The sequence below is a fragment of the Hipposideros armiger genome, unplaced genomic scaffold, assembly GCF_001890085.2.
Source record: "Hipposideros armiger isolate ML-2016 unplaced genomic scaffold, ASM189008v1 scaffold_143, whole genome shotgun sequence".
Taxonomy (NCBI): Eukaryota; Metazoa; Chordata; class Mammalia; order Chiroptera; family Hipposideridae; genus Hipposideros; species Hipposideros armiger.
Window position 1 is genome coordinate 682043 of NW_017731493.1, and position 25414 is coordinate 707456.

At 37.1% G+C, this 25414-nt stretch overlaps 2 protein-coding genes across 6 annotated transcripts in view; both read left to right on the plus strand.

The window, feature by feature from the left end:
* The window catches only part of TMEM196 (transmembrane protein 196), a 72059-nt gene extending 62173 nt beyond the window's left edge, over nt 1–9886 (plus strand). For 2 of the 5 annotated variants that reach the window (XM_019650615.1, XM_019650616.1), the window contains exons 2-6: nt 1125–1181; nt 5117–5371; nt 6524–6597; nt 7884–7989; nt 9286–9338. In XM_019650615.1, coding sequence (XP_019506160.1) covers nt 1125–1181; nt 5117–5371; nt 6524–6597; nt 7884–7986 — 489 coding nt within the window. In that variant the 3' untranslated portion in view covers nt 7987–7989; nt 9286–9338. Of the gene's footprint in view, nt 1–1124; nt 1182–5116; nt 5372–6523; nt 6598–7883; nt 7990–9285 lie in introns of all 5 variants that reach the window. The other 3 variants (XM_019650618.1, XM_019650619.1, XM_019650617.1) reach the window with 2 other exon arrangements.
* Nucleotides 9887–25095: 15209 nt separating this feature from the next.
* Nucleotides 25096–25414, plus strand: part of POLR1F (RNA polymerase I subunit F) — a gene marked incomplete at its 3' end in the record, with an annotated part of 16851 nt that continues 16532 nt past the window's right edge. Inside the window, exon 1 of the mRNA XM_019650620.1 lies at nt 25096–25376. Within this exon, the coding sequence (XP_019506165.1) occupies nt 25123–25376 (254 nt within the window). The remainder of the gene's footprint in view (nt 25377–25414) is intronic.

The following is a 25414-nucleotide window of genomic DNA, read 5'->3' on the forward strand; positions in this document are numbered from 1 at the left end:
TGTTGGTGGGAATGTAAATTGGTACAGCCGCTATGGAAAACAGTATGAAGGTTCCTTAAAAAATTAAGAATAGAATTACCATATGACCTAGCAATCGCTCTTCTGTGTATCTATCCAAAAAAATCTGAAAACATTTATCTGTAAAGATATGTGTACTCCGATGTTCATTGCAGCATTATTCATGGCGGCCAAGACATGGAAACAACCAAAGTGTCCTTCAATAGATGATTGGATGAAGAAGATGTGGTACATACACACAATAGAATACTACTCTGCCATAAGAAAAGATGAAATACTGCCATTTGCAACAACATGGATGGATCTTGAGATTATCGTGCCAAGCAAAATAAGTCAGACAGAAAAAGTAGAGAACCATATGACTTCACTCATATGTGGGACATAAAACTGAAAGCAACAAATGAACAAGACAAACAAGCAAAGAAACATAAAATCATAGACACAGACAATGATTTAGTGGTTACCAGATGGTAAGGGAGGGTGGTAGAAAAGGGAAAAGGGGGGTCAAATATATGGTGATGGAAGGAGAGCTGACTCTGGGTGGTAACACACAATGCAATATGTAGATATTATAGATTTGTACACTAGAAATCTATATAATTTTGCCAACTAATATCACCCCAATACATTTAACAAAAAAGAAAAAGAAAAACTGTATCCCTGATTGATGCCTTATCTTTTCATTTGTGCTAATTCCCTTACCTATAGTATAGCCCACTGATTTCTAATTCCTTAGTATGAATGCATGTATCACACCACCTTTCTCTCTGAGGAAATAGGAAAGGACAAGAAGGCAGTGGATGGACATAAGAGGAACAAAACTCTAACTATATTTACTTCATAATTTTGCCTGGTGGTAAAACTGATACAGGCTTTGCTTAAATACCACAATTACCTATAGCAACCTTGCAAAAATCAAATTTTTATTAGAATTTGCATTTTTATTCTTTCCTATTCTGGAATGAAGTGTTTTCTTTTTCAGCTTTTGATGGGAATGTAAAAATTGCAAGATTTCCAGAAGCAAGGGTCATGAGTGAATTACAAGCTAAAAACTAGGTGTTCCCTTATCTTTGGATGTGAAATAATTGTTCTTCTTTTCCTTTCAGTTTCTTCTTTGCGGCATATGTGGAATATTTTGCGCCAAAAAAAAATCTGGACTTGTCGTAAGTTACTGCTTGTTTGTGCTGAATATTGAAATATTTGAAATGTAAGAACTCAGAATGAAAATAGTGACTAGCCAACTTTCATCTGCTGAATGTTACTCATTTAGGATAAAAAGAAGACTGAAAAATCCAGGCCTTTTTATTTTCAAAGAAAACCATCAAGATTATTAGAAACTATGATTAAAAAAAAGGAAGAAAGAAAGAAAGAAAAGCTTTGATATACTCTTTAAATACATGTCTATGCAACTCTTAATGACTTCTGTGGATGACAGTTTCCTCTTCCAATTTATAGACTTCCAAACATTCACATTACTCCTTCAATAAGCTGAAAAAGATATAACTTGAGTCTCTGGGAAATTTAACTGTTTAAATATGGAACTGAGCCTAAAGATTACTGGCTTTGTTTGACTGTGAAGTTAATTTTGCAAAGCAGCAAAACAGCTGTGTTGTTATAGTTACAGTTAATTCCCAATGATTTTTTTTTTATTTCATTTTATTTTATTACTGTGAATGCAAATGTAAGCATTTTCAGATGTTTTATGGTACTATCGTGGGTTTCAAGGGTACGGAACATGCTCCCAGTTAAGTCTGACATTGGCTGGAAGATAACTTCTGCATGCTGAAGTGTGGGTTCCCCCACTGCCTTCCACGTCATTTTATGAGAGTTTTGGAAAGAAGGAAAAAGCGTGGTTTATTTTATTGAGCACAACAGGAAAGATCATAGACCTTTAAGAAATGGCAAAACTAATATGACACATGGACCCAGCAAGTGGTCTTCGAGCCTAAAAAGCTTTTTCCAAGGAGAAGCCAGTTATCTGAGGAGAGAAAGGAATGGGGAGTAGTGCAGTTATTTTAAACTCCTTTTTGCATTCACGCCTTCCTCTGTGAGAATATCTACTGAGACAAAAAGGATGACATCTCCATGGCTTTAGACATATGATATGTAATTTTTAAAATTACATAAAAGGAAATCTTCGGATAAAAATTTTCTTTTGGAGGCTTGTAGTTTGCATCTATGATTTTCCCATCACTCTTTGGACATGGACTTCATTTTTTCTACATCTTTCTTTTACAAAGACGCTTTATGGCTGTGTAGTAACAATTTCTTGGAACTGGGATGAAAGAAATAGTTGGGGGGAGAGAAGGGGGAAGAGAAAGGAGATCTCTTAGTCTATTGGAGCTGCTATAACAAAGTACCATAGACTGGGTAGCTTATAAACAACAGAAATTAATTTTCATGGTTCTGGAGGCTGGAAGTCCAAGACCAGGGAGTTGAGTTTTGGTAAGGCCATCTTCCAAATGGCCTTGCAGGCTTTGGCTGTTTTCTCACATGACAAAAGGGGGAAGAGAGCTCTGTAGAGTCATTTATATGGGCACTGATTTCATTCATGAAGACTCCACTCTCATGACCTAAGACCCCACCTCCAAATGCCATTATATTAGGGATTTGGCTTCAACATACGAGTTTCAGAAGGACAAAAACATTCAGTCCATAGCAGAAGGAAAGGGAAAGAAAGGGAAGAGAAAGGAAGGGAAAGGAAGGGACTTTTTAAAAGCTACTAGTGTCTTTTTTCCATTTTTCTAATTCTCTTACAAGCTAGAAAACAAAAATCTGATATCCTCCTGTATCATCTGGGGTTCCCACAGATGACATTTAGCTATCATGGATTCTCCACCCTTCAGTCAAATCGTGTAAACATTTCTCCACTTCAAATACCTCTGGCATCTAAAATTTCCAGACTGGTGAGATTTGGAAATAGTAGATGGTTATAAACTTGGGTATAGATTTTACATTTTAATTCCTAGGTGAGAATGTTCTGTCTGCACATGTTAATGAAGTGCCATGCCTTGAAAGAATTACTGAGAATAACATCAAAAGAGATACATGTTTTCCTCTAATAGTCAATTAAATTTGTCATTTTTTTCTTAATTAACAGTTATTAATTATTTGAAGGCTCAAATGTAGTCTCCTTTCATATTTTCTAAGAATGAGTAAACATCAAAATATATTCCCAAGAAACTGCATTCCTTCTGAACATACTTTCAAATGAAATATTACTGATTGATTCTACTTGAAATTGGGAGCTACACATTCCTACTTGGGATGATTTGATTACTTGGTAATTGATACTCAGTATTATATTTAATCAATTATAAAATATTTTATTCATCCATCACTGGATTTTCAGCATTGGTGATAAGTACTGTGAGACAGACACATTAAGGAATGCTGAATTAAGTTGGAGAAGTAAAAGGAATTATTTGTAGTTCTTTCTGCCTGTCATGCTATTTCACTGTGCTACTTCCTACATTCATGGCCTTATCCTTTGCTGGGAACTACATGCACTTAGCTTAGATGACATTTGTCAAGGAAGTCTTGTATGAAACCTCTGGTTGGGCTAAATTCCTCTCCTCCCTACTCTGAGCGCAACGCATTCATCCCTCTTTCTTAATATTTGCCATGCCATATTGGAACAGAGGGTCTTCTCTCACACAAGACTGCAATGTTCTAAGACAAATAACTAAGAGCTACTGGTTTTTTTGTATCACCAACTGCTACCTGACTCCAGGCCTAACAGCTGCTAGGTGCTTGATAAGTGCTTGCTAAACTCAACTGTCAACAACAAATAATACCTGAGAAGGTAGAATTAAGTGCTATAGTAAGTATTCTACCTATTTGCCTTGTGGAATTATGCCAAAGGAGGAGATCAATAAAGTCCTAGAAGTCTTTTTGAGAAAGTTAGGACTACATTTGGGCCTTCCATCTAAGGGTCCAAGGAAAAAGCAAAATTCTTTTTAGGAAATGAAAAATATTGTTGAGGTGGAAATGTACAAAGTGTATTGAGGACAAAAGAGGAGACAGGAGCAGAGACTCTGTTCCAGATAATGGTGGAAATAACGTGACATCATTAAAGCAGTATCATACTATAAAGCACCCTGAAAATCCAGAAGAGAATACAAAATAAAATTATTAAAGCTATTGAAATATTCAATTAAATGTATTAAATATGCACAGACCATTTACTATACAGACAGTGTTGTGCTTGGTTCTGCCAGAGGTCCTGTGATATTTAGGTTGAATAAAAACACTAGTTCTATTAATAGAGGCCCAGATCAAGCCAGTAGTAGGATCAAAAGCAAAGCCATACTGTGTTTCTCCAAAACAACCAACCCAACAGTATTTTTGGAATATCTATTGTGTATTTTTCACTGTCGTGCCACATAGTAACAAAAGATTTGTAAAATAAAAGGTCAGTTCACAATGAGTCCCTAAACTGCCTGTTAGGGAAATAGATACACACACAATACAATTTTTTTAAATGAAAAGAAAAAGAGTTAACTATATTTCCTAAGTAAAAAAGCTAGAAGAGTATGAAAATTTGAAGCTTGGTGGAACTAATGATAATTCAATGAGAAGGTATTTAGATATTTATGGTGGGGATTAACATAGTGAAACAGAGTTGAAGCCAGAAAATCTGAGATCAGGCCCTAAATTTGAGCATGGCTTACTCACCATTTATTTTCCAAAATGTATATTACTCTCTCTCTCAAAGAATTGCTGAATGGACTAATTGAGATGGCACCTGTTGATGTTCCTAGGAGAGTTGCACACATTGGATGTGAAATAAATAGTATCTGAATCTACCTAGAAGACAAATTTTGCTTATTTCAGAGTTTTCATAAAATGTGTCCTTGGCCTTTCTATAGTCAACTATTAATTCCTGAAACACTGTGGTCTACACCTTCTCTATGGAGTCAGATTACATAGAAACTTGGTGAAAGGAGCGCTCCTGTCCTCTAGGAAGCCCCCAAAGCATCTTCTCCTTATTGTGTTGTAGCTCAACCACCCTGGATGTGTGACAAGACAGACATTGCACTGTGTTGGGTCAGCTCTGCTTTCTCAACTTTAACACCCCCGTTCCTTTCCTTCCCAGATGATCCTCTTTTCTGCCTGCTGCATCTGTGGACTCATTGGGGGCATACTGAATTTTCAGTTCCTTCGGGCAGTGACGAAGAAGACGTCTTCCCTCTACCCTCTGCATCTCGCCTCCATGTCCCTTGCATGCATTGGGATTGGCGGCTGCACCCTCTCTTCATGGCTCACTTGTCGACTAGCCAGCTATGAACAGAGGAGGATGTTCTCAGAAAGGGAGCATTCTTTGCATCACTCACACGAAATGGCGGAGAAAGTGAGTCTTGTGCTTTTTCTTCTCACTGCTCTTGTGTGATGAAGATTGCAGTCAAATCTAGGTGAATTAATGTGCAGCTTTAGATGAGAATTTGAGGAATTAGACTTCATAAAAGTTTGGTCCTACTAGACTAAGAATAGGAATGTATTATTTTTGTCTTTGGAATTCTGGGTACACCTATTTTCAACATAATTTTGTAGCTTTTCTATCTATACAAAAGCACAATTTCTAAAATGGCATTTTATAAAATACTAAATGCCTTATAAATATGGATTTTTATGTATTAAGGAAAAGCACTAAATGCACTCTCAACTCAATAATGACAGTTTTAGAAATCAGATGAATTCGCCTTTCTAGCCCACCCCTTGTGCTTGTAAGTAGATGCATTTGATTATGTAAATTAGATTTTCAAGCATAAAAGGGCCTTTTAATAAGGCGACAAAAAGCCTTGCTTATCAGTGCAGAAATTTCAATTCACATAAAGCTTCATTTAATTCTCATCTAAACTTCATGCATATTTGGGTAACTATGCCTGTATTTTAAACAATGTTCCTTGCATAAGTGTTTCATGAAACCCATTCAAACAGGAAGTTACATTTATCACATAAAAGAACAAATGATGTGGTGACCTGTCTATGTTTCTACTACCTTTTGCACATATTTTAACATTTATATCCTGCTACTGAATCTATTAAGGAAAATATAAGGCATCTGTGAAATAAACTCCCTAAGATAAAGGCTACATCATATTTTACTTGATATCATGGAAGTAAAGCTGCATAACCACAGAAGAAAAAGTAGCAAGAGTTACCACTGCATATTTCTGTACAATGTTATTTTAAAGAAAAACATTTATTCTGTAGTTTTATGTGTTTCCATTTTGTATACAATCTATACATTCATATAAAAAGAGTACATGCTCTTGAATTGTTCCAAGAAAGCAATTTTAAACAGATTTATGTGTGTCTTTCAAAAAAGTTAATAGTACAAATAGCAGACCTGGTAATTTAAAGAAATGGGTTGTTAAAATTAGATTAATGTTCTACATATGGATAGTGGCTCTTTCATGCTCTATTTTTATACTAGTGCAATTTAGTTTTTTGTGTATATGTGTGTGCAATATTTATTGTATAACTGTTATATTTATATTAGAGATTGAGGGCTATTGAAATAACCGACTTGCCCAGCTGCCCGATGGTGCCCCCGACACCAGAGTTACCTACAAGGTACGCTGATTTTTAGGGAGTTGCCATGTTGTAATGTCACTGCAGGAAGTGCCTCCTCTTCTAGGAAGCCATGATTTCAGCAGATCAGTCTGGACTGATACTGGATGTTGTTTCTCAAAGTATCACTTTCACGAATGCTACTTTGAGGACCTGACATAAATCTACATGGCAGAGTCTTGCAGCTTGAAAGTTGGTTGAGTATTTAAAATATTCGGCCTGCCTATAAGCATCCAAACACATTTCTGCTTGGATGATTCGTGACTCCTTTATTCTCTGCTACATCATGATTCTGACTCAGTGTCATCATTCACAGACCAGAGTTTTGTTTTTCATAATAGATGTATCTGATAAAGGCAAACTATGTCTCTCCCATGGCAAAAACACATGAGCAGATAAGCTAAGTCTGACACTAATACAGTAAAAATTCTGTATGAAATTTTCTTTTTGTAAAATTACCTGATGTGATACACATCAAATGTATTTCCCATATTTTGTATCGCTTAAAATAAATAGTCGCCACTCTTGCTTTGGTTAAACAATATAATTGAAAACACAGAATCTAGTCACGTAGGCTCTGTGGCCCAACTGCAGAAAGTATGTCCATTTGCAAATACTAGTCATGCCCAAATTTAAAGTATAATCTTCCTGTTAAATTGGATATGCTTACTTGCAAATAAGCTAGAGATGCTCATTCATTTAAAAAGGGATTTTCACTGTTATTTTTCTACAGGTGATTTGATTGTGCCTATATTTAAGTGAACTTAACTAAGAAACCTCTTTTTTTTTGGTAAGATTTTTAAAAACTGGATTTTTTTGCCGTACAGTAAAAAAATACATTAGATTAGTTTTTATGATTTTTAAGCTACTTTTTTAACGTAAAGCCATTTTAAGGGAAAAAAAAAGCACCTAAGAAACTTCTGTGAATTCATTAGGAAATTGTGCTTTTGCTCTAGTCAAAGGAATAGAAAAAGATGTCTGAGTGAATATTGCTAAAGATCATTTTGGGAGGATTATTTCTATTTCTCTTGCCACCAACAGGGAGTTCCTGAATGAAGGCTCAAATCAGGTTTCTTATCTGTAAACTTAACCACAGCCCAATAAACCTAATGTATTTTTAGACTTACCTTTACTTCCTATATCTCTAGCAGAGCCAGCCTCTCAATCAGACTCAACCATCACCAGATCCTAGAGGCAGGCTGCTGGCTCTGTTTTCAACTTCCTGTCAAAGCTTTTACCCTAAAGGGATACAAGTTTTTAGTTTTTGTTTTCGTTTTTGTTTGTTTTAGCACCTTAGTAGGGGAGATAAAATGGATATCCAGGGACATGACACCGAGTCCCCTAGCCCGGAAGGAGCCAGGGTACTTTGCATGGAGTCAGTTCTTGATGTAAGAGGTAAAGTCTCTACTGCTTTATTGTCTCCTTTCCCAAAATGTTCCTGGAAGAAACTCTACTCCATCTTCTAAAAGACGGTAGTTTTCAAAAGCAAAGCTCAAAACCTAGGCCACTTCCTACCAAGTCACTCATTGCTCCTTCTAAGCAACTTTCAAAACCAGACAATCCAAAAAAAAAAGCAAGCGTTTTCCTCCTATTTTACCTTCTGTATTACATTTTCAAAGAGAAGAGACAAAAAATGATGCATGGATACCCTTTTATTTTCAAATAAATATTTGGAAGAATTTCTAAAGTTTATAAAAGCAAACACAATACTTTGTAATTGTTAATTCATCCAAACAGAAAGTAGATATAGCCATAGCCAAGAAATAATTGGGAAAATAATTTCCATTTGAATTGTTCTTTACCGCTCTGTTGCAGATAGGCTTGTTCTAGTGTGGAAAGATGTTGTCATCTATTATTAGATAGTTTTGCCTAAATACTATTTAGAATATGGTACACTAACCATTATAAATGTGAATGAGCCTCACATCTCCTCATTACCTTTTATCGTGTAGGGAAGAGCTTAAAGTTTAATAAAACATGAATTAAAAGCTTCTAAATTTTTTTAAAATTAGCATATTTTTCTATCATTGCAAATGGACCATTTTATGTTAGGTCATTATTTATATTTAAATTTTCATTGTGTCCCCATGTAGTTTTCCTTATTAACTTCTAGGTAATTGAACACATGTTAAGAGGTTTTACCTTTTTTTTTTTTTTTACTGTATGAGTGACAGTGTCCTGAAAATAATCTTTTCCACTGTGATTTATTAATGAGCCATAGTTACAAATCAGCAATGATCCCCTTGTGGGCCTTTATCAGTTCTTAGCAAAAAGGCCACAGACTTTTCTATACAATTAAGGTGACCCCTACATGGCACTTTGTTGACATGCTCAGCAAAGGAGCCAATGCATTGGAGAAACTGGGCATATCATGATCTGTTTTCTAGCAAGGTCTTTCCAAAATGGAGTTGAGGAATGAAAGGAGAAACTCAGGGCTACTGGGGAGAGATTGAACTGTTTTTGTGGGCAGAAGACTTTGGTCTCACAGGCTGTCACTTCAGCATTTTCATGCGCTCAAAAATGCCATGAAATTTCATTTTCTCAAATGCAACACCAATACCAATCCTTGTCCTTCCCCAAAACTCTGCAAGTTTTTCAATGGCTTGAAATTTCTGTTTTGCAAACCCATTAACCAAATCAATGTCTTCCTCTGAAAGAAATTTTAATTAATTTATGTTATTTTCCTAACAGGAAGTGACAGACGGCATGAGCAATGGAGGACCACAACTGATATTTAATGGAAGACTGTATTAACTCAATGTTTTAAAGAACTAAACATTTTTTTAGGATTTTCATGAGGCAAGGAAATACTGAAGGACTAGGAGATAAAACTGAAACAGTCCTTGCATTCACTGTTATCTCTCCTGAACACCCACTAAAATTATTCTTCCTTAATTTTGCCTCACTTACTTCTTCAGCTATTTTTAGTGGGTGAAAAACTTTCCAGAAATGTTCTAGTACAATAATCTCAACAGACTTTCCAGATTGTTCTAAAAAAGACTTTTCAGAAATAAAAGAAGAAGAACAGGTAAAACATAATGATTCATATTCTACACGAGCACTATTTGACTAGCATGAGTGTTAGATTTATAATGACATATTTCATATAAGTAATTAAAAAGCGCAAATATCAAGAAATAACAATAATTTAATGTCTTTGTTTTGAAAGACGATGGCTTCAAGAATGCCACAATTCAAAACCTCAGCAATGCCTTGTTGTAAAAACATTGTAATTATTTTCAATTTGTGAATGAATTATATTTCATAAATTATTTGTAAATGACAAAAAACTTAAAACGTAAAAAAGATTTTTTTTAGAGAGAGAACACTAATCTGTTTGATATTTTTGCATTTTTGCACAAGAGTGAAAGTTGTAAATGAATATCATTTAAGATAAATAAACATGTATTGATCAAATTGTGCAGATTGATCTGCATGTTCATGATTGAGCCTAAGAATAAAATAAAGAATTGCGTGTGTGGATGTGCATATATACGAGGTCTGACAATTAAGTTCAGGAACTCATCTTAGAAAAAGTGCTACATACCTCATTGCTGAGTATCACTATGGTCACCTCTGAAGTACTCCCCTTGGGAGGCTATGCACCAATGCCAGTGCCTAGTCCACCCTTCAAAGCAATTTTGGACTCTTTTTCTGCAATGGCCATCAGAGCTGTTGTCGGATTACCCTGGATGTCCTGAATGTCATCAAAATGTCTTCCTTTCAATATTTCCTTTATCTTCTGGCAAAGAAAGAAGTCATTGGAAGCCAGATCAGGTGAGTAGGGAGGGTGTTCCAATACAGTTATTTGTTTACTGGCTAAAAACTCCCTCACTGACAGTGCCATGTGAGCTGGTGGATTGTTGTGATGCAAGAGCCATGAATTGTTGGTGAAAAGTTCAGGTCATCTAACTTTTTCATGCAGCTTTTTCAATACTTCCAAATAGAAAACTAGGTTAATTGTTTGTCCAGTTGGCACAAATTCATAATGAATAATATAAAAAAAGTTTAACAACATCATTGCAACAAGTTCGAGAACTTAATTGTCCAATCGCGTGTCTGCATATATATATATATACTGTAAATATTGAAAATATATAGAGCATATATTTATAGTATTTATGAATGTAAATAGGTAGTAGAAAAGAAATTGTGATGCTGTGGGGATAGTATCAAGATTCTATTCCCACAGAGATGGGAAAGCAATTGTACAAGGCCTTTCTATGCCCACAAAATTACATATTTAAATTCTACTAAATTTGTTCATTTTTATTCTTTTTATTATGTCTGCTGTGTGTAAATATCGTGGCTGATATTTATGGAGTTGAGTGATCTGAACAGTGTAGTATAAAGATTAATTACTTAATTATTTGGCTATTTTACTATTATTATGGTATTTATGTAATATCAATTTTTAATATTGATTTATAAACATAGCTTTAAATCACATGCTTCCACATTTATAAATATAGACATAATGACTTGTGAATATTCATATTTATATTTCAAATACTTTACAGCCCTATTAATTTATGTAAAAGGACAGGTGACATATACCCAGAAGGTGAAGTTACAATTAGCTTTTCTAAAATTTAATTTAGGTTTTTGTTTTACAGTTTAACATGGAATAGTACAGATAAACCATTTTTAAGAATGCATATATCCAAAGAACCTGAAAGAGTTCTCTGTAGAAGGAAATAAAAAGACGGGCTCACATTTATATAGCAAGATTCAATCTTTTTCTTCCCTAATGTCAAAATAGCAACCTATGACAGTAGACATAGGCAAGAAAATAGCATGATCTTTGAAAATATTGATGAAAATATAACCTCTGGCAACAGATAAAACACTCTATTATTTTTAAATATATAACTCTCATTGTTTTGTATACTTTTACTTTTCACCAAACCTAATCAATTTTCAAGTCATTTTTTATGAGTTACTTACTGAACCATAGCTAAATTACCACCTTAATATCCAGTATGAGACCATGTTATAAGTTAGAAGCAAAATATGGGTTTTAATTGTGCTAAGAAAATAATAATTCCAGTTACTGGAAATCTGAAGGTCTTTCAGTTTTAGAGCAACATGTCATCACCTACTATATTTAAGTCAGCTCATAAAAAAATCTTGGCTGCATATAGTCAAAGGAAATAACTGGATGATGGTTGTTTGATGTCCTTTATCGATGTCTCCCCATTCATTATCCAGTAGATCAAAGAAGCTGCCCATATGAATCAACGTCATCACTGTTCATTTGCAGGCATGATTTTTGTCATTGAAAATCCAAACTATATACTGCAGGTATTTTGTGTGTACATGGTTCTATTGAATTTTTCCAAGGATATTGTTTTGTACTGAAAGAATGACCACTGGCTCTAATTTTAGATGGCATTTCTTTGTAGAAATGTTTGTGCAATACAGAGCTTTAATACATCAGTAAGATGTTTTAATGCCTTTTGAGATAATTTATGAAATCACACTTAAAGGAAAAAAGTAGACATATCACTGCTTTGACATAGAGTTAAGAAGAAATGCAATCATCACAATTATCCAAATAGTCTACAGTGTATTTAACAAAGCATAGCTATATCTTCAAATGTAAATTATTTTATCCCAATATTTTCAGGGCTCAGTTACTTACAGTGATTTATTTGGGATGTGTAATAATTATTTTTGAGATATGTAGGGGAAATTAGGAAGATGCTGCAGTACTTGAAAATTTAATTTTCACAATACGTTGAACTATGAACTACAATATTTTAATGTCTACATTACAGTTTTACTATGAGCCTACCCTTGGGGAAAAGTAATATAACACTAAATTAGAAAAAAGATGTGAGACTTGTGTGTTGGTGTGCTACAAAAAGGTGCAGTTATTATAAACATAAAAGAATAAAAGTGGACTCCTCTTGGAAATTTTAAATATATGTGTGTATGTGTATACACACACACACACACACACACACAATTGTTTAGAAGTGGAACATGGTATGATGACTCTATTGATATGCCTGTGTAATAAAACGGTGTGTTTTGAAACTACATATATGGTGTGAGCTTTCTTTTCGTCGTGACACAAAAAATTAATTTCCCCCGATAGATCAATGTGTTGTTTTGAGATTGACAAGGGACAAGATGCTGTGAATGTAGGAGGCAGAGATGGCCTTAGCTAGAGGCTATGGAATTAAGAAAAGGTATTATTTGAGACAGGAGAGATTAGAGTGTGTTCAAATATAGAAAGAGAGTGGTTGAAGTTACAGGACAAAAGGAGCATAATTAGAAAGTGACGTCCCTGTGGAGGCAGCAGGAAATAAAATACAAATCACAGGAGATAGAATTAAGAATAGATAGGACTGAGATCACAGGAGATCTCACACAAAAAACTGCAATAAAGACGGACCCTGACTTTCAATGTTTCGACTTCTGATTTTTCAACTTTAGGATGCTTCGAAAGCTGTACACATTCTGTAGAAACTGGACTTCAAAATTTGAATCTTGATCTTTTCCTGGGCTAGCGATATGCGGTACGATACTCTCTCATGATGCTGGGCAGTGGCAGTGATCCTCAGCTCTCAGTCAGCCACAAGGTCATAAAGGTCAACAACCGATACCCCACAGTGCACTGTGTTGCCAGAGTTTTTTGGATATTGTGCTTTGTGATTTTGCATCCCATCATGTCTACAAAACACCCATATGTGCCTCCTGCTTCTGATGAGAATAAAAAGGAAGGTAATAACAGGTGCTCGTGGACTTATGATGGGGTTACGTACTGATGATGTAAGTGTCCTGAGCACATTTAAGGTAGGCTAGGCTAAGCTATGATAGTCAGTAGATTAGTTATAGTAAATGTATTTTCTACTTACAATATTTTCAACTTAGGATCGGTTTATCATGATGTAACCCCGTCATAAGTCTGTATTTCAAGAACTCTGCTAGCTGATTTGGGCATGTCAAATTGGTTGCCACTGGAATTTGGGGTGGACAATAATTCATTGTGCAGACTGTCCTATGCCCTTCAGACCATTAAGCATTGCTGGGCCCCACTCACTAAATGCCAGGTGTACACCCCAGCTCTAACAACCAAAAAATGTTCACCTATTTCTTTGGTAGGGAAGTATTGCCCCCTAATTTAGAACCATCGAGGAAAACTCTTGAATGTGATCCAGAGCAGCCAATATTAATGCCACCTGCAGGTGTAGACTTGCTTAGGGTCACAAAGTCACTGTTCCGAGGTCTACCTGCCACCTAATACAGTAGCTACTATCCTACTCAATGTAATTATTTAAATGTAAATGCAAATTAATTAAAACAAAAGAAAATATTCAGTTTCTCATTTGAACTAGCTGTATTCCAATGGCTGAATAGCCACATATGGACAACAGTGATAGAATATTTCCATCATCTCATAAGTTCCCATTAGACAATGCTAGTCAAAAAGCACATAGAGGGGAACTGCTTCCTAACCCTCAGTATTCATACAGGTTCATCCATAGTCAAACAATTATCATTATAGTAGAATGTGTGAGAAGAGTTGGTAACTGCTGCATGGAATTTGAAGTTGATGGACGGGTTAAATCCATGGACTGAGCAAAACTAGCAAATATACAGGTAGGCTAACACCCATAAAGAAGTTGAGAAGTTCCTTTAGAGATTTCATGTTCTAAAAAAATTCTGTTCATGAAAAAATTTCACTAAATTACTAAATATTTTCTGTTTGACAGGTAAAATGAGATGTTTTGTAACTCCTATTTTTGAAGAAACTTACTCAGCTTATTACCATGCGTCAATGAAAAATTCTCCATTTCTTGTGCCTGGGAAGGTGAGAACAATAATACGCTGCCCTCCACCTGTTTCATTGATTTAGCTCAAATGTGGCATGTTTAGAAACCTTATGTCCAAAACTACTTCAAAAATTCTTCAAAGAATTTAGCAAACACATTTCAGAAATGTAGAAAGAGCACAGTAAGTACTATTTGGTTAGAACACAGTTTCCAAATAAAGTTTCAGAACTTGGCATCACTTCACTCTTTTCTTCTTTAAATCAGTTTTCTGGAAACATACGTAATATTTCTTACTCAAAGAATATGACAGCCAAGAAATTCAATTATTCCAAATCCATAAATCACAGGTTGTCAGTTAGTCATAGCAGAGGAAACCAATTCAGAAATTGCTTGGAAATGTAGATGCCTAGTAAAATTATACAGAAAGATTTTTTTTAACTCTTTATGCCAGGAAGATTATTTACTGAATACAAGTCTTTTACCAGGAATGTATTTCCCAAGAAATATATTGTAAAAAGTCAAACTCTAGATGTTAAAAAAAAGTTATTTCAATATTTAACAGTTCAATATTAACTACATCAACAAACTATCAGCAGGTAGCCTTCATTTAATTGGAAATCTTTAAGAATTAGGATCCATCTTTACTTTCCTTCACATCACCTACTAACTATCGATTTCAAAGTTTTTTCTTCATTAATACCCAAAGGCTCTAATTCTTTGGCACACAATACATTGCAAGCCCTACCCCAAAAGTAAAAATGTATTGTGTTACTGAAAAATCACCAGAGAAACTCTAGAACTTGGCTGAAGCTTCACAGGAAAAGCCAAAATATTGTCGAATTTGCATGAAATCCTTAATCTCAAGAAATCAGGACTCATGGTTTCTCCTTGCTATTAACCCATCAGGATATTGGTCCCCACCTTACTCACTAGGACAGAGGTGATCCTCCAATGTCATCCCAAGATATTCTGAGGGAGGGCTAGAAGAAATGCCTTGGGCCCTCCAAGGTCACTGCCCAGGAAGAAAAAGCTACAATCTTCTTTGTGGCTGGCTTTACCACTAACACTGTCCCTCACTCTGTCCCTCATTATAGATAATTAAAGAAGTAACATTCAACCTTATCACAGAAACATATTCTAAAGGCCCTATACTGTGTAGATATCAACTGCCCTCATTACTCTCCAAAAAGTCTTTTGGGATCTGAGCTTCTCTGTCTGTTCTGTCTTCTAAGTATATTAATACTTTTATATCAAGCTCTGAGAAAAAAATGAAATAAACTAAGGGTCTAAGTCCTCTAGAATGAAACAATTACTAGAGAGAATGTCAAGATTCCAAGTGACCATAGAGTAGTGGTAATTTTAGCCTACTGCTACCTAACAGCAGGTAAAACGTAACCAATTATTAAATGCTACTATAATGTACATTGTCTAGCAATGTGAATATTTCTTCATCATATTCATATCATTTATTTAACATGAAATGCTAAAAAAGTAGAAACACATCAATATTTCACCTAAAAGGTGAAGTAATTTCTGGCTGTAGCCATGAATCTTAAAGCCATTCAGCCAAACCATGTGACTTGTATACACTTAGGTCCAAAAACTAAACCACCACTCCATTTCATATGAACAACTCCCCTTTGCTTGTTCAGCTTCTTTTTTATTTCAGGTTCAAATTTCTCGTTCTGTCTGTGGTCAAACCTTGATTTCAGTTTCTGGCCCCTGCACTTGAACCCGAGACTTTGTCTAGTTGTCAAGCTTTGAGTACCACACCCATTCACTTCCCTCTAAGCACTCAGGATTCATTAACAGGACTCCCTACTCCAAATCAGCCCATGAAATCCAGCTTTGGTCACTGAGCCAGCGGCATCTAGTGACAGAAGCAGCTTCAACAATGTTAACCACCTGGCAGGCAGGAGTGTGCTCAGATTGGAAACAGGAACCCAAAGGAAGGACCTCAGCTAACTAAAGAGAAAACCTGAACTCCCTATACCCTGAATGTAAAAAGGTTAGTAAATCTAAAGGTCATTGGAGACAGGTAGGGAGCCATCAGTTAGAAACCGGGACAAGACCATTTTTATCCTGGGCTTCATAAGGGGATTGGATTAGTAAGCAAAATTCTTCCTTTATATGTCAGAATGTTTATTTCTTATAGTATCGGTCTTTTTTTTTATAAAGATTTTATTGGAGAATTGGGGGAAGGCAACAGCATTGGGGAATCGGGGAAGGGGAATAGACAAGTTGCTGTCCTTTTGTTCTTCAGTCTAGTTGCGGAGGACGTCGCTTCACTGGCTCATGTTGGTATTATCATTGCGCTCTTCCCAGGTGAGGCAGTCTCTCGCCAGCCATTGGACGGCCGTTCACAGCAGCTCACGGCAGATGACGAAAGCTCACTCCCACAGCTGGCCAGCCCCACTGCAGCCTATGCCATCAACCATGACTCATGGCAGCCCAGCTCCAGGTTGAACTGTTGTCCACCATCTTAGCTGTAGAGGGCACAGCATCACTGGCCTTTATGTGGGATCCAAACTGGGGCCCTGCTGCTCAGAGCTGGCGTCCCAAGCCAACACTTAACCAACGTGCCACTCGGCCGGCCTTTTATTTATTTTTTTAAAAATCTCTAGTTTTGTCTACTCACCTGCACAAGTGAATGTCAAAGGCAGGGTTTTTATTCAAGCAGAGCTAACACTGTCAGTATCACTTGAAAGCCAACGTGGTACATGACAGCAGGAATCACAGCAAGAAATGTCAAGGGAAAATAAGACACAAGGGGACAGCGTTGCTTTTGTTAGTCATTGTAACTCCTCACCTAGAAATACTCCTTTCAGTGTGAATCTTGGAGCTCCAGATTTTTATTTTGCTGACAAATGTGGCTTTCATGTAGGGTCTTCCCTTGTAAAGTTCTGCATGTTGTTACATCCTGGGAAAGTTCACTTTGCCCATGAATGAAGATGAATTCATTATTGTAATAATTCTCAATGCACAGAAGTATTAACAACAACCTGTGGCCTCTTATGAGCCAGTCTAGAATACGACCCATTAATACGAGGTCTGACAAATATGTTTGTGAACCCATCCTATAAAAAGTGCTACTACATACCTCGTTGCTGAATATCACTATGCTCACCTTTGAAGTACTCCCCTTGGGAAGCTATGCACCCACACCAGTGCCTAGTCCACCCTTCAAAGCAATTTTGGAACTCTTTTTCTAGAATGGCCATCAGAGCTGTCACTGTATTACCCTTGATGTCCTGAATATCATCAAAATGTCTTCCTTTCAATATTTCCTTTATCTTCGAGTAAAGAAAGAAGTCATTGGGGGCCAGATCAGGTGAGTAGGGAGGGTGTTCCAATACAGTTATTTGTTTACTGGCTAAAAACTCCTTCACAGACAATGCCGTGTAAGCTGGTGAATTGCCCTGATTCAAGAGCCATGAATTGTTGGCAAAAAGTTCAGGTCACCTAACTTATTCACACAGCCTTTTCAACATTTTCAAATAATAAACTTGGTTAGCTGTTTGTCCAGTTGGCATAAATTCATAATGAATAATTCCTCTGGTATCAGAAAAGGTTAGCAACATTGTTGCAACAAGTTCGCAAACTTAAGTGTCAGACCTCATATATATTTTGTTTAATGACTTGAGAGTAAATTATATAGCAAAATGCACCTAAATTCTATTTTATCTATTTTCCACCCTCAAACTTTCTATACCACCTTCTTTGGAATATATTTAATGTCAAGGATCTGTGAGTTCACACTCACACAAACTCCGCAGCCAGCAGGTGGTTTATTAAACTACAGCTTTAAAATAATATTCAAAATATAAAAAAGGAAACACTTTTCTATTTTTCTTCTGTAGTGAGCTAAAGACAGGTGGAAATAAATGAGAATTTTCATAGGCACCCTTGAAAGCACCATGGTTAATTTTATTGGCCAGGTTCCTTGGGTTTGAAAACATTGAAATAAGGGTGTTAAAACTCCATTGCAGAAAGGTCTAGTAGATTGGTGCAAAAGTAATTGCAGTTTTGGACTGAAATTTAAATCACTATAACTAGGATCAAACACATCTTTATTAATCAAAGTAGGAACCATTATAATCAACACATTTTTACGAACAAGAAATAAGTTTGTTGATTCCTGTAGCATAAAAATCCATGCTTCAGGATTCAAGAAACTGTTGGAAAGTATTTTCTGCATCCTGCTGGTTGTGGAAGTGTTTTCCGTGCAAAAAGTTGTCAAGATGCTTGAAGAAGTGGCAGTTGGTTGGTGAGAGGTCAGGTGAATATGGTGGATGAGGCAAAACTTCGTAGCCCAATTTGTTCAACTCTTGAAGCATTGGCTGTGTGACGTGCAGTCGGGCGTTGTCATGTCGAAGAATTGGGTCCTTTCTGTTGACCAATGCTGGCTGCAGATGTTGCAGTTTTCAGTGCATCTCATCAATTTGCTGAGCATATTTCTCAGATGTAATGGTTTTGCCAGGATTCAGGAAGCTATAGTGGATCAAACTGGCAGCAGACCACCAAACAGTGACCATGGCCTTTTGTGGTGCAAGTTGGCTTTGGGAAGTGCTTGGGAGCTTCTTCTAGGTCCAACCACTGAGCTGGTCATCACTGGTTGTTGTATAAAATCCACTTTTCACCATTGCACATCACAATCCGATCAAGAAAGGGTTCGTTGTTGTTGTGTAGAATAAGAGAAGACAACACTTCAAAACAATGATATTTTTGATTTGCGGTCAGCTCATGAGCACCCACTTATTGAGCTTTTTCACCTTTTCAATTTGCTTCAAATGCCAAATGACTGTAGAATGGTCGACGTTGAGTTCTTTGGCAAATTCTTGTGTAGCTGTAAGAGGATCAGCTTTGATGGTTACTCTCAATTGGTCGTTGTCAACTTATGATGGCTGGCCACTATGCTCCTCTTCCTCAAGGCTCTCCTATCCTTTGCAAAATTTTTTGAACACCACTGCACTGTACATTCATTAGCAGTTCCTGGGCCAAATGCGTTGCTGATGTTGCAAGTTGTCTCCCTTGCTTTACGACCCATTTTGGACTCGATTAAGAAAATCGCTCGAATTTGCTTTTTGTCTAACATCATTTCCATAGTCTAAAATACATATAAAATAAACAGCAAGTAATAAGTCATTAGCAAAAAAAAAACCCAAAGTGAGAAATGCACATTAAAATGTCTAACATAACTACATTTATTTAAGAATGTATTATCAGTCTTATCAAAGGCAAATGTCAACAATGCAAAAACCGCAACTACATTTGCACCAACCTAATAATTGGAAAGGAAATAGGGCCTTGGAAGAAATACTGGCCCTAGTTTTCATAAAAGGACAGAAAATTACATAAAGATGGCATTATAACCTCAGAAAGTAGCCCCAACCCCTTTTGATGCTTTCTGTACCCCTTCCCAGACATCATTTATGCTCACACTGCACATGCACGTCCACACCCATGTCAGATTAATGTTATTAGTTAAGCCAATCCATTTTAACAAGCATCTTTCACCCAAAAGGGCTATGCCATTGCCTTTTTGATTAATAGATACCTAGACAGATACTTGCATCTTCAAGTAGAGCCTCAAAATTTGTATGAGTTTTATCTAAATCCATATTTTAAAGTTCAGGTTATCTATCTATCTATCTAGACAATTCTAACACATTCTCAGATAATATTCAGAACATCTAAACAATGACCAGGAGATAAAATCCAAGCATAAAGATCAGGGTGTTTCAACATTATTATATCTGGTTACTACAAAAGTGAGAAAGACACAAATAATTACATGCTCATATAAAGAGAGTGAGAATACAATGATTAATGTGTTTTTTGCTCTTATTATTACCCTCATATAAGCTCCTAATGTGATTTGCAAATATCCATCTATTAAAAAACTGTATTTATGCGTTATGGACAAGAAGAAAACTTGCCTCTAGACTGAAAAAAATGGAATAAACATGACCATGGGAACTGGTAGTATATGTGGCCTTGGGGAAATTCTAAATAAATAAGAAAAATTCAAATAATAAGATAATTGAGGCAAAGTAGTGTTTAGGATAAAATTACCACGTGGATAAACAAGTTGTGTACCTTTTTTTTTTTTAAGCTGAACCATCTTGCCACCTGGTGGCAGTTCAGCGGCAGCTCAGCTCAAGCCAGGAATCAAACCAGTGACCTTGTTGCTCAGAGCTCACACTCTTGAGTGAGCCTTTAACTAACTGAGCCACTCGGCCGGCCCATGTACCTTTTCTTAATTACAAATGAAAATGTGACCTGAGTGTATTTGTTGTTAATTTAAAATGGTTGCGCCTCTCATTTCAGCAACAGAAAAATTGCAGGAGAATGTGGCTACCCTAAGAGAGAAAGGAACGTACACATGTGCTGATATAAATAGCACATGTTTCACAGAGAATTGTTTTCCTTCCTGAAGGTTGCTCTATACACCTTGGAAATACTCATATTTTAACTTAGTTTTCATTGCTTTCATTACTTAAGTTTCTATGCAAAATTTACCATAACATTATCCCTTTCAGTATAATCCAAAGGAGAACATAAAATGAAGTCCTTCATTTGGTATGAGAAATGCGTGAAAATTAAGAAATGGCATTCTACCTTTCCGAATCCATATAAATTGTATACTATTTTATGTTCCTTATTTTGCAAAATGTACTGTGTTGGCACACTGACCCATATGAAAGAAATAATCAAATCTATTGTTAATGATCAGTGCATGTACATCAGTTATACCTGAATAAAAACGACCAATTCAGAGCCTCTCTCCTCTAAGTCAAGTTTCTTTAGAGGCACTGGTCCTCAAACTTCAGCAGGCATTAGAATGACCTGGAGGTCTTGGTAAAACAGATGGCTAGGTCCATCCCTAGAGTTCTGATTCAGTGAGCCTCCTCTGGTGCCCGAGAATTTGCATTTCTAACCACTTACCAGGTGATGCTGATGTTGCTGGTCCCGGGACCTGACTTTGAGGACCACCAAGAAGACATAAACTTATGAAAGAAGTTGGATCTTAACGTATAGGCAGATACATTTGAATCATTCCATGTTGGTGTATTTGTAGCAACAGCATAGCTTGCAAAATGTAAAATCTATTCAATAAAATGTAATATAACGTGCTGTTATTTTTTTCTTCATTGTAGGCATGGTGTACATCATCGATTAGTTCAATCTAAAAAGAAAGTAGAAAGGGCTTTCAAAGCCAAAAATTGATTCTAAGTCCTCTTTTGAAGGACTGTACGTATAAACAAGCCGACCACACAGCTGCCTTGATTTTTGCCATCCCTACAGTAGTACTTAGGGCTAAAGCGAAACTTCACGTATTTAAAGCTCACGCTTGCCATCTGCTGACATATCTGTGAATTACAAGCAGCCTGCATCAACTAACAGCTGGTGAATATACAATACATTGCGTTCAGATTTTTGTTTGCTTTTTGTTTCTTCATTTACAAAACCCACAAGGCAAATTTTAAACATGTATTTTCCCCAGAAACACTGTATTTCACAATTTATTGGACTACTGAAAGAAAACTATTTCCCAAACTAAACTCACTTATTTCAAACCACTAGCTTGTATTGAATCTACTTTAATTCTTCCTACTGACAAACGAAGTTGCAAATTTGTCTCTCAGAATACCTAGTTCATACCAAAAATGAATTTTTCAATAAAATGTTTTAAGAGGAGACTATATTGAAAGCTTTGATTTGTTTTAAGCGGAATCAAATGTTGATGTATATAGACTGCTTATCATGGCAGCACATTGAAGAGGCGCTGAAAGTAATCATGCTAATAACTCTGAAACAAAAGAATCATCCCCAGAGGTGAGGCCAAGCCATTCTCCATCTTTTATTCATTCTCTAATCTAAATTTTCCTCTTAAGGTCAGGGCCCTACCTCATCCTTCAGTCAAGAAAGTCATATGCGCCAGCTCCCAAGTTCAGTTTTACAGCTTCAATTAGGCTGAATCAAGCATATTATAATGGAAGTGTGGATTGTGGACTCAAAAAATAAATATTATTGAGTACTTAATATAGGCCAGTCACTGTGCCTAGTATTGATACCTCTACTGTATAGATTAGGAAGTTGAAGTTTAAAAAGACTAGGCAAGTTGTCCAAGGTCATGGTGCCAAGACTGACACCCAGACAACCTGGCTCTAGCACCTGGCTCCTATCAGCCTTGTCATTATTGCCTGAGTTATTTTCTGCAAGACTGCCCACACTCACACTTTGGCCAAAAATGGTGTGTTTTTTTAAAAATGTTCCCAAGTCTTCTAAAATGGTAGTATTTACCAGCTTGGCCTGGTTTCCACTTTTTAGGCAGAGGCTAAGTAAAATAAGCCATCCATTTCTCTGACTTTGGTCATGTATATAGGAAACATGATGATTTTTAGTGATTCCTAGCATGAGCTGTGGAATAATTTATGCTGGGTTTAGCTTTGTTGATTCATTAACACCTGTGTGTCCTTGGGCGAGTCCTTCATTCACTCACTCAAGAAACATATGTTTGGCACTAGGCTTGCAGCTGTTAACAATACAGATAGGGTTGCCAGCATCACGGGGCTGACATTTACAAATCTTCCCTAGAACCTAGCCTCCTCATCTGTAAATATGTATAATAAATGTAATACATAATAAGTGCATATAACAAGTACACATAAAGAGTCTGTGTTGGTGATTTGTATAAAGCAGGTTTGTATTAAAGCTTAGCTTTGATGATGTTGATCGTGGTAATTGTTATGAGGTTGATGAAATCATCGTTCTACCCATTTAATATAATCAACTCATAGGGTCATGAAACCCTTCCTGCTAGTGTTTTCATTGTTACACTTTATCTAGGGTGGGCATTTTTAGGGACTTCCAATACAGCATCTGGTATATGATCGAAGTAGCCCCTGATGCTGTCTTAGGCAAACGACAAAGTACTTGAGATCAGAAGCATTCCGTGCACTGGATGGCTATTGTGTGAGTTCCAGAATCTAGGCAAGAGGTTGTGTGTGTGCACGTGTGTGCTTCCCCCTCTGCCTCAGGAACCTGCACAGCTGCCAGGAAAGAAAGCCCACTCTAACCTACTAGAGGAGTCACATCTGACCACCGCTGAGCCCAGCCCAAATTTGTACCCAGAGAATTATGAGCTAACTTAGTGGTTATTTGAAGCCACTAAATTTGGGGGTGGTTTGTGATGCAGCAAACATCAACTGATGCAATGGCATTTTTACCTGGAAGGCCTTTATATGAAACTCTTTTATTTAAACCGCTACACATAGTTCAAACTTTCTAATTCCATCCCTTCCTTAAAGTCTACCCTAATCATTTCAGCTTTAAAGAAAAAAGAAAGAAATTTGCCTAATATCACACATCTAGTAAGTGGCAAAGTCAGGATTCAGACTCAAACAATGTGACTTTAGCACCCAGAATCTTCATCTTGCACTATGCTATATTAAACCGTCTAAAAATAGAGGATTTCTTGTAGCAATCAAACTTCCTTTTGCTAATTAAATTTCTGATTGGTTTTGTTTGTTTAGTGCCAAACAATGCACACTCATTACAATATTATATGAAAATTCGAACGAGTAAAAAAAGCCATAAACCCACCCTCAAGAGATAACCAGTATTAATACATGGTAGTTACACATAGATTCTTTTCTAATGATATGTGTGCATATTTCCTGTAAAAATTGGAGCATATGGCACAAACTATAATTTATTTCAGCAAACCACCAATTATTGCACATTTAGATTGTTCCAAAGGTCCTTTGCTGGGCGAGGAGGAAATAGAGGGAGAGGGCCGAAAGTGGATCAAGGCATATGGGTAGGGGCTAGCGAATAATTTGAAGTGTGATGAAACTACTAGGGGCAGGTCATACAAGGTATGGTGGCCCTGTAATGCAAGAGCTGTATTAAGGAGCCTGTATTATGCTGAAGAAAATAGGGCACCTACGTGGGGCTTTAAAGGGCAAGTCATGGTCATATTTGTGTTGCAGAGAAAACCTGGCTGCTCCAGAGGGCCCTCTTGACCACTAGGCTAAGCTTCCACACGCAGCTTCGTAGTTTTGGAAGCCACGACGGAGAGAAGTGTCCGAAGAGAGTGGCGTTTTGGCTTTGGCCCCACAGGTCTTGGGGCCGATTTGATGTTTGGGGGTACAACAGAGGCCCGAGTATGACAGCTGAACTGAGCTATTTGGAGCGTGGTGGTACGATATTCTGAATCAGTGATTACAGAGCGAGAAGAGAAGACGGGCTGGAGAGAGATGATGAGTTCGTTTCCAGATGTGTTGCATTTGAGTCATTTAGGCTGCTTTTTAGGATGGGGTTCCCTGCAGAATATACATTCCATAAATACTTTAAAAATTTTTTATTGTGAAGTCCAAGCTTGTAAAATCTACCAAACCATCTCACTACTGGCAATGATCGAAGTGTGAACCCCTATTAAATCTACATATTAAATCCAATGAGGACATTAGCGAAAACACAGGTTCGCCAGCCCTTAAGAAACTAGGTGTTTGCAGATCTTCAAGCATCCTCAATACAGAACCACAGGCTCCTAGCTCTGGGAGTTGTCCAAGTGCGACAAAGCGGTTGCCCCCTGCTGGTCAGAATTGCGCAATGCAGCGCAAGGAGAGAGTTCTTAGGGGCCTGGTTGCCAGTGGTGACGTATAAAGGGGGAGTCCGGAAATAGGCGGTGACGATTGCGTCACTCGTGCGCGCCGTGGGAAACCTGACAAGCCGCATGGCCGCGGGTTGTTCTGAGGCTCCGGGGCCGAAGGCGGCCTCCGAGGGGCTGGTGGTGGGACCGGCCGGCGTCCTGCCTTGCCTGGAGCTGCCGACCTACGCTGCCGCCTGTGCGCTGGTAAATAGCCGCTACTCCTGCCTGGTGGTGGGGCCGCACCGAAGGCACATCGCACTGTCGCCGCGCTACCTTAACAGGAAACGCACCGGTATCCGAGAGCAGCTCGATGCGGAGCTCCTGCGCTACTCTGAAAGGTACCAGTCTTTTAGCCTTTGTCTGCATAACATAGCTG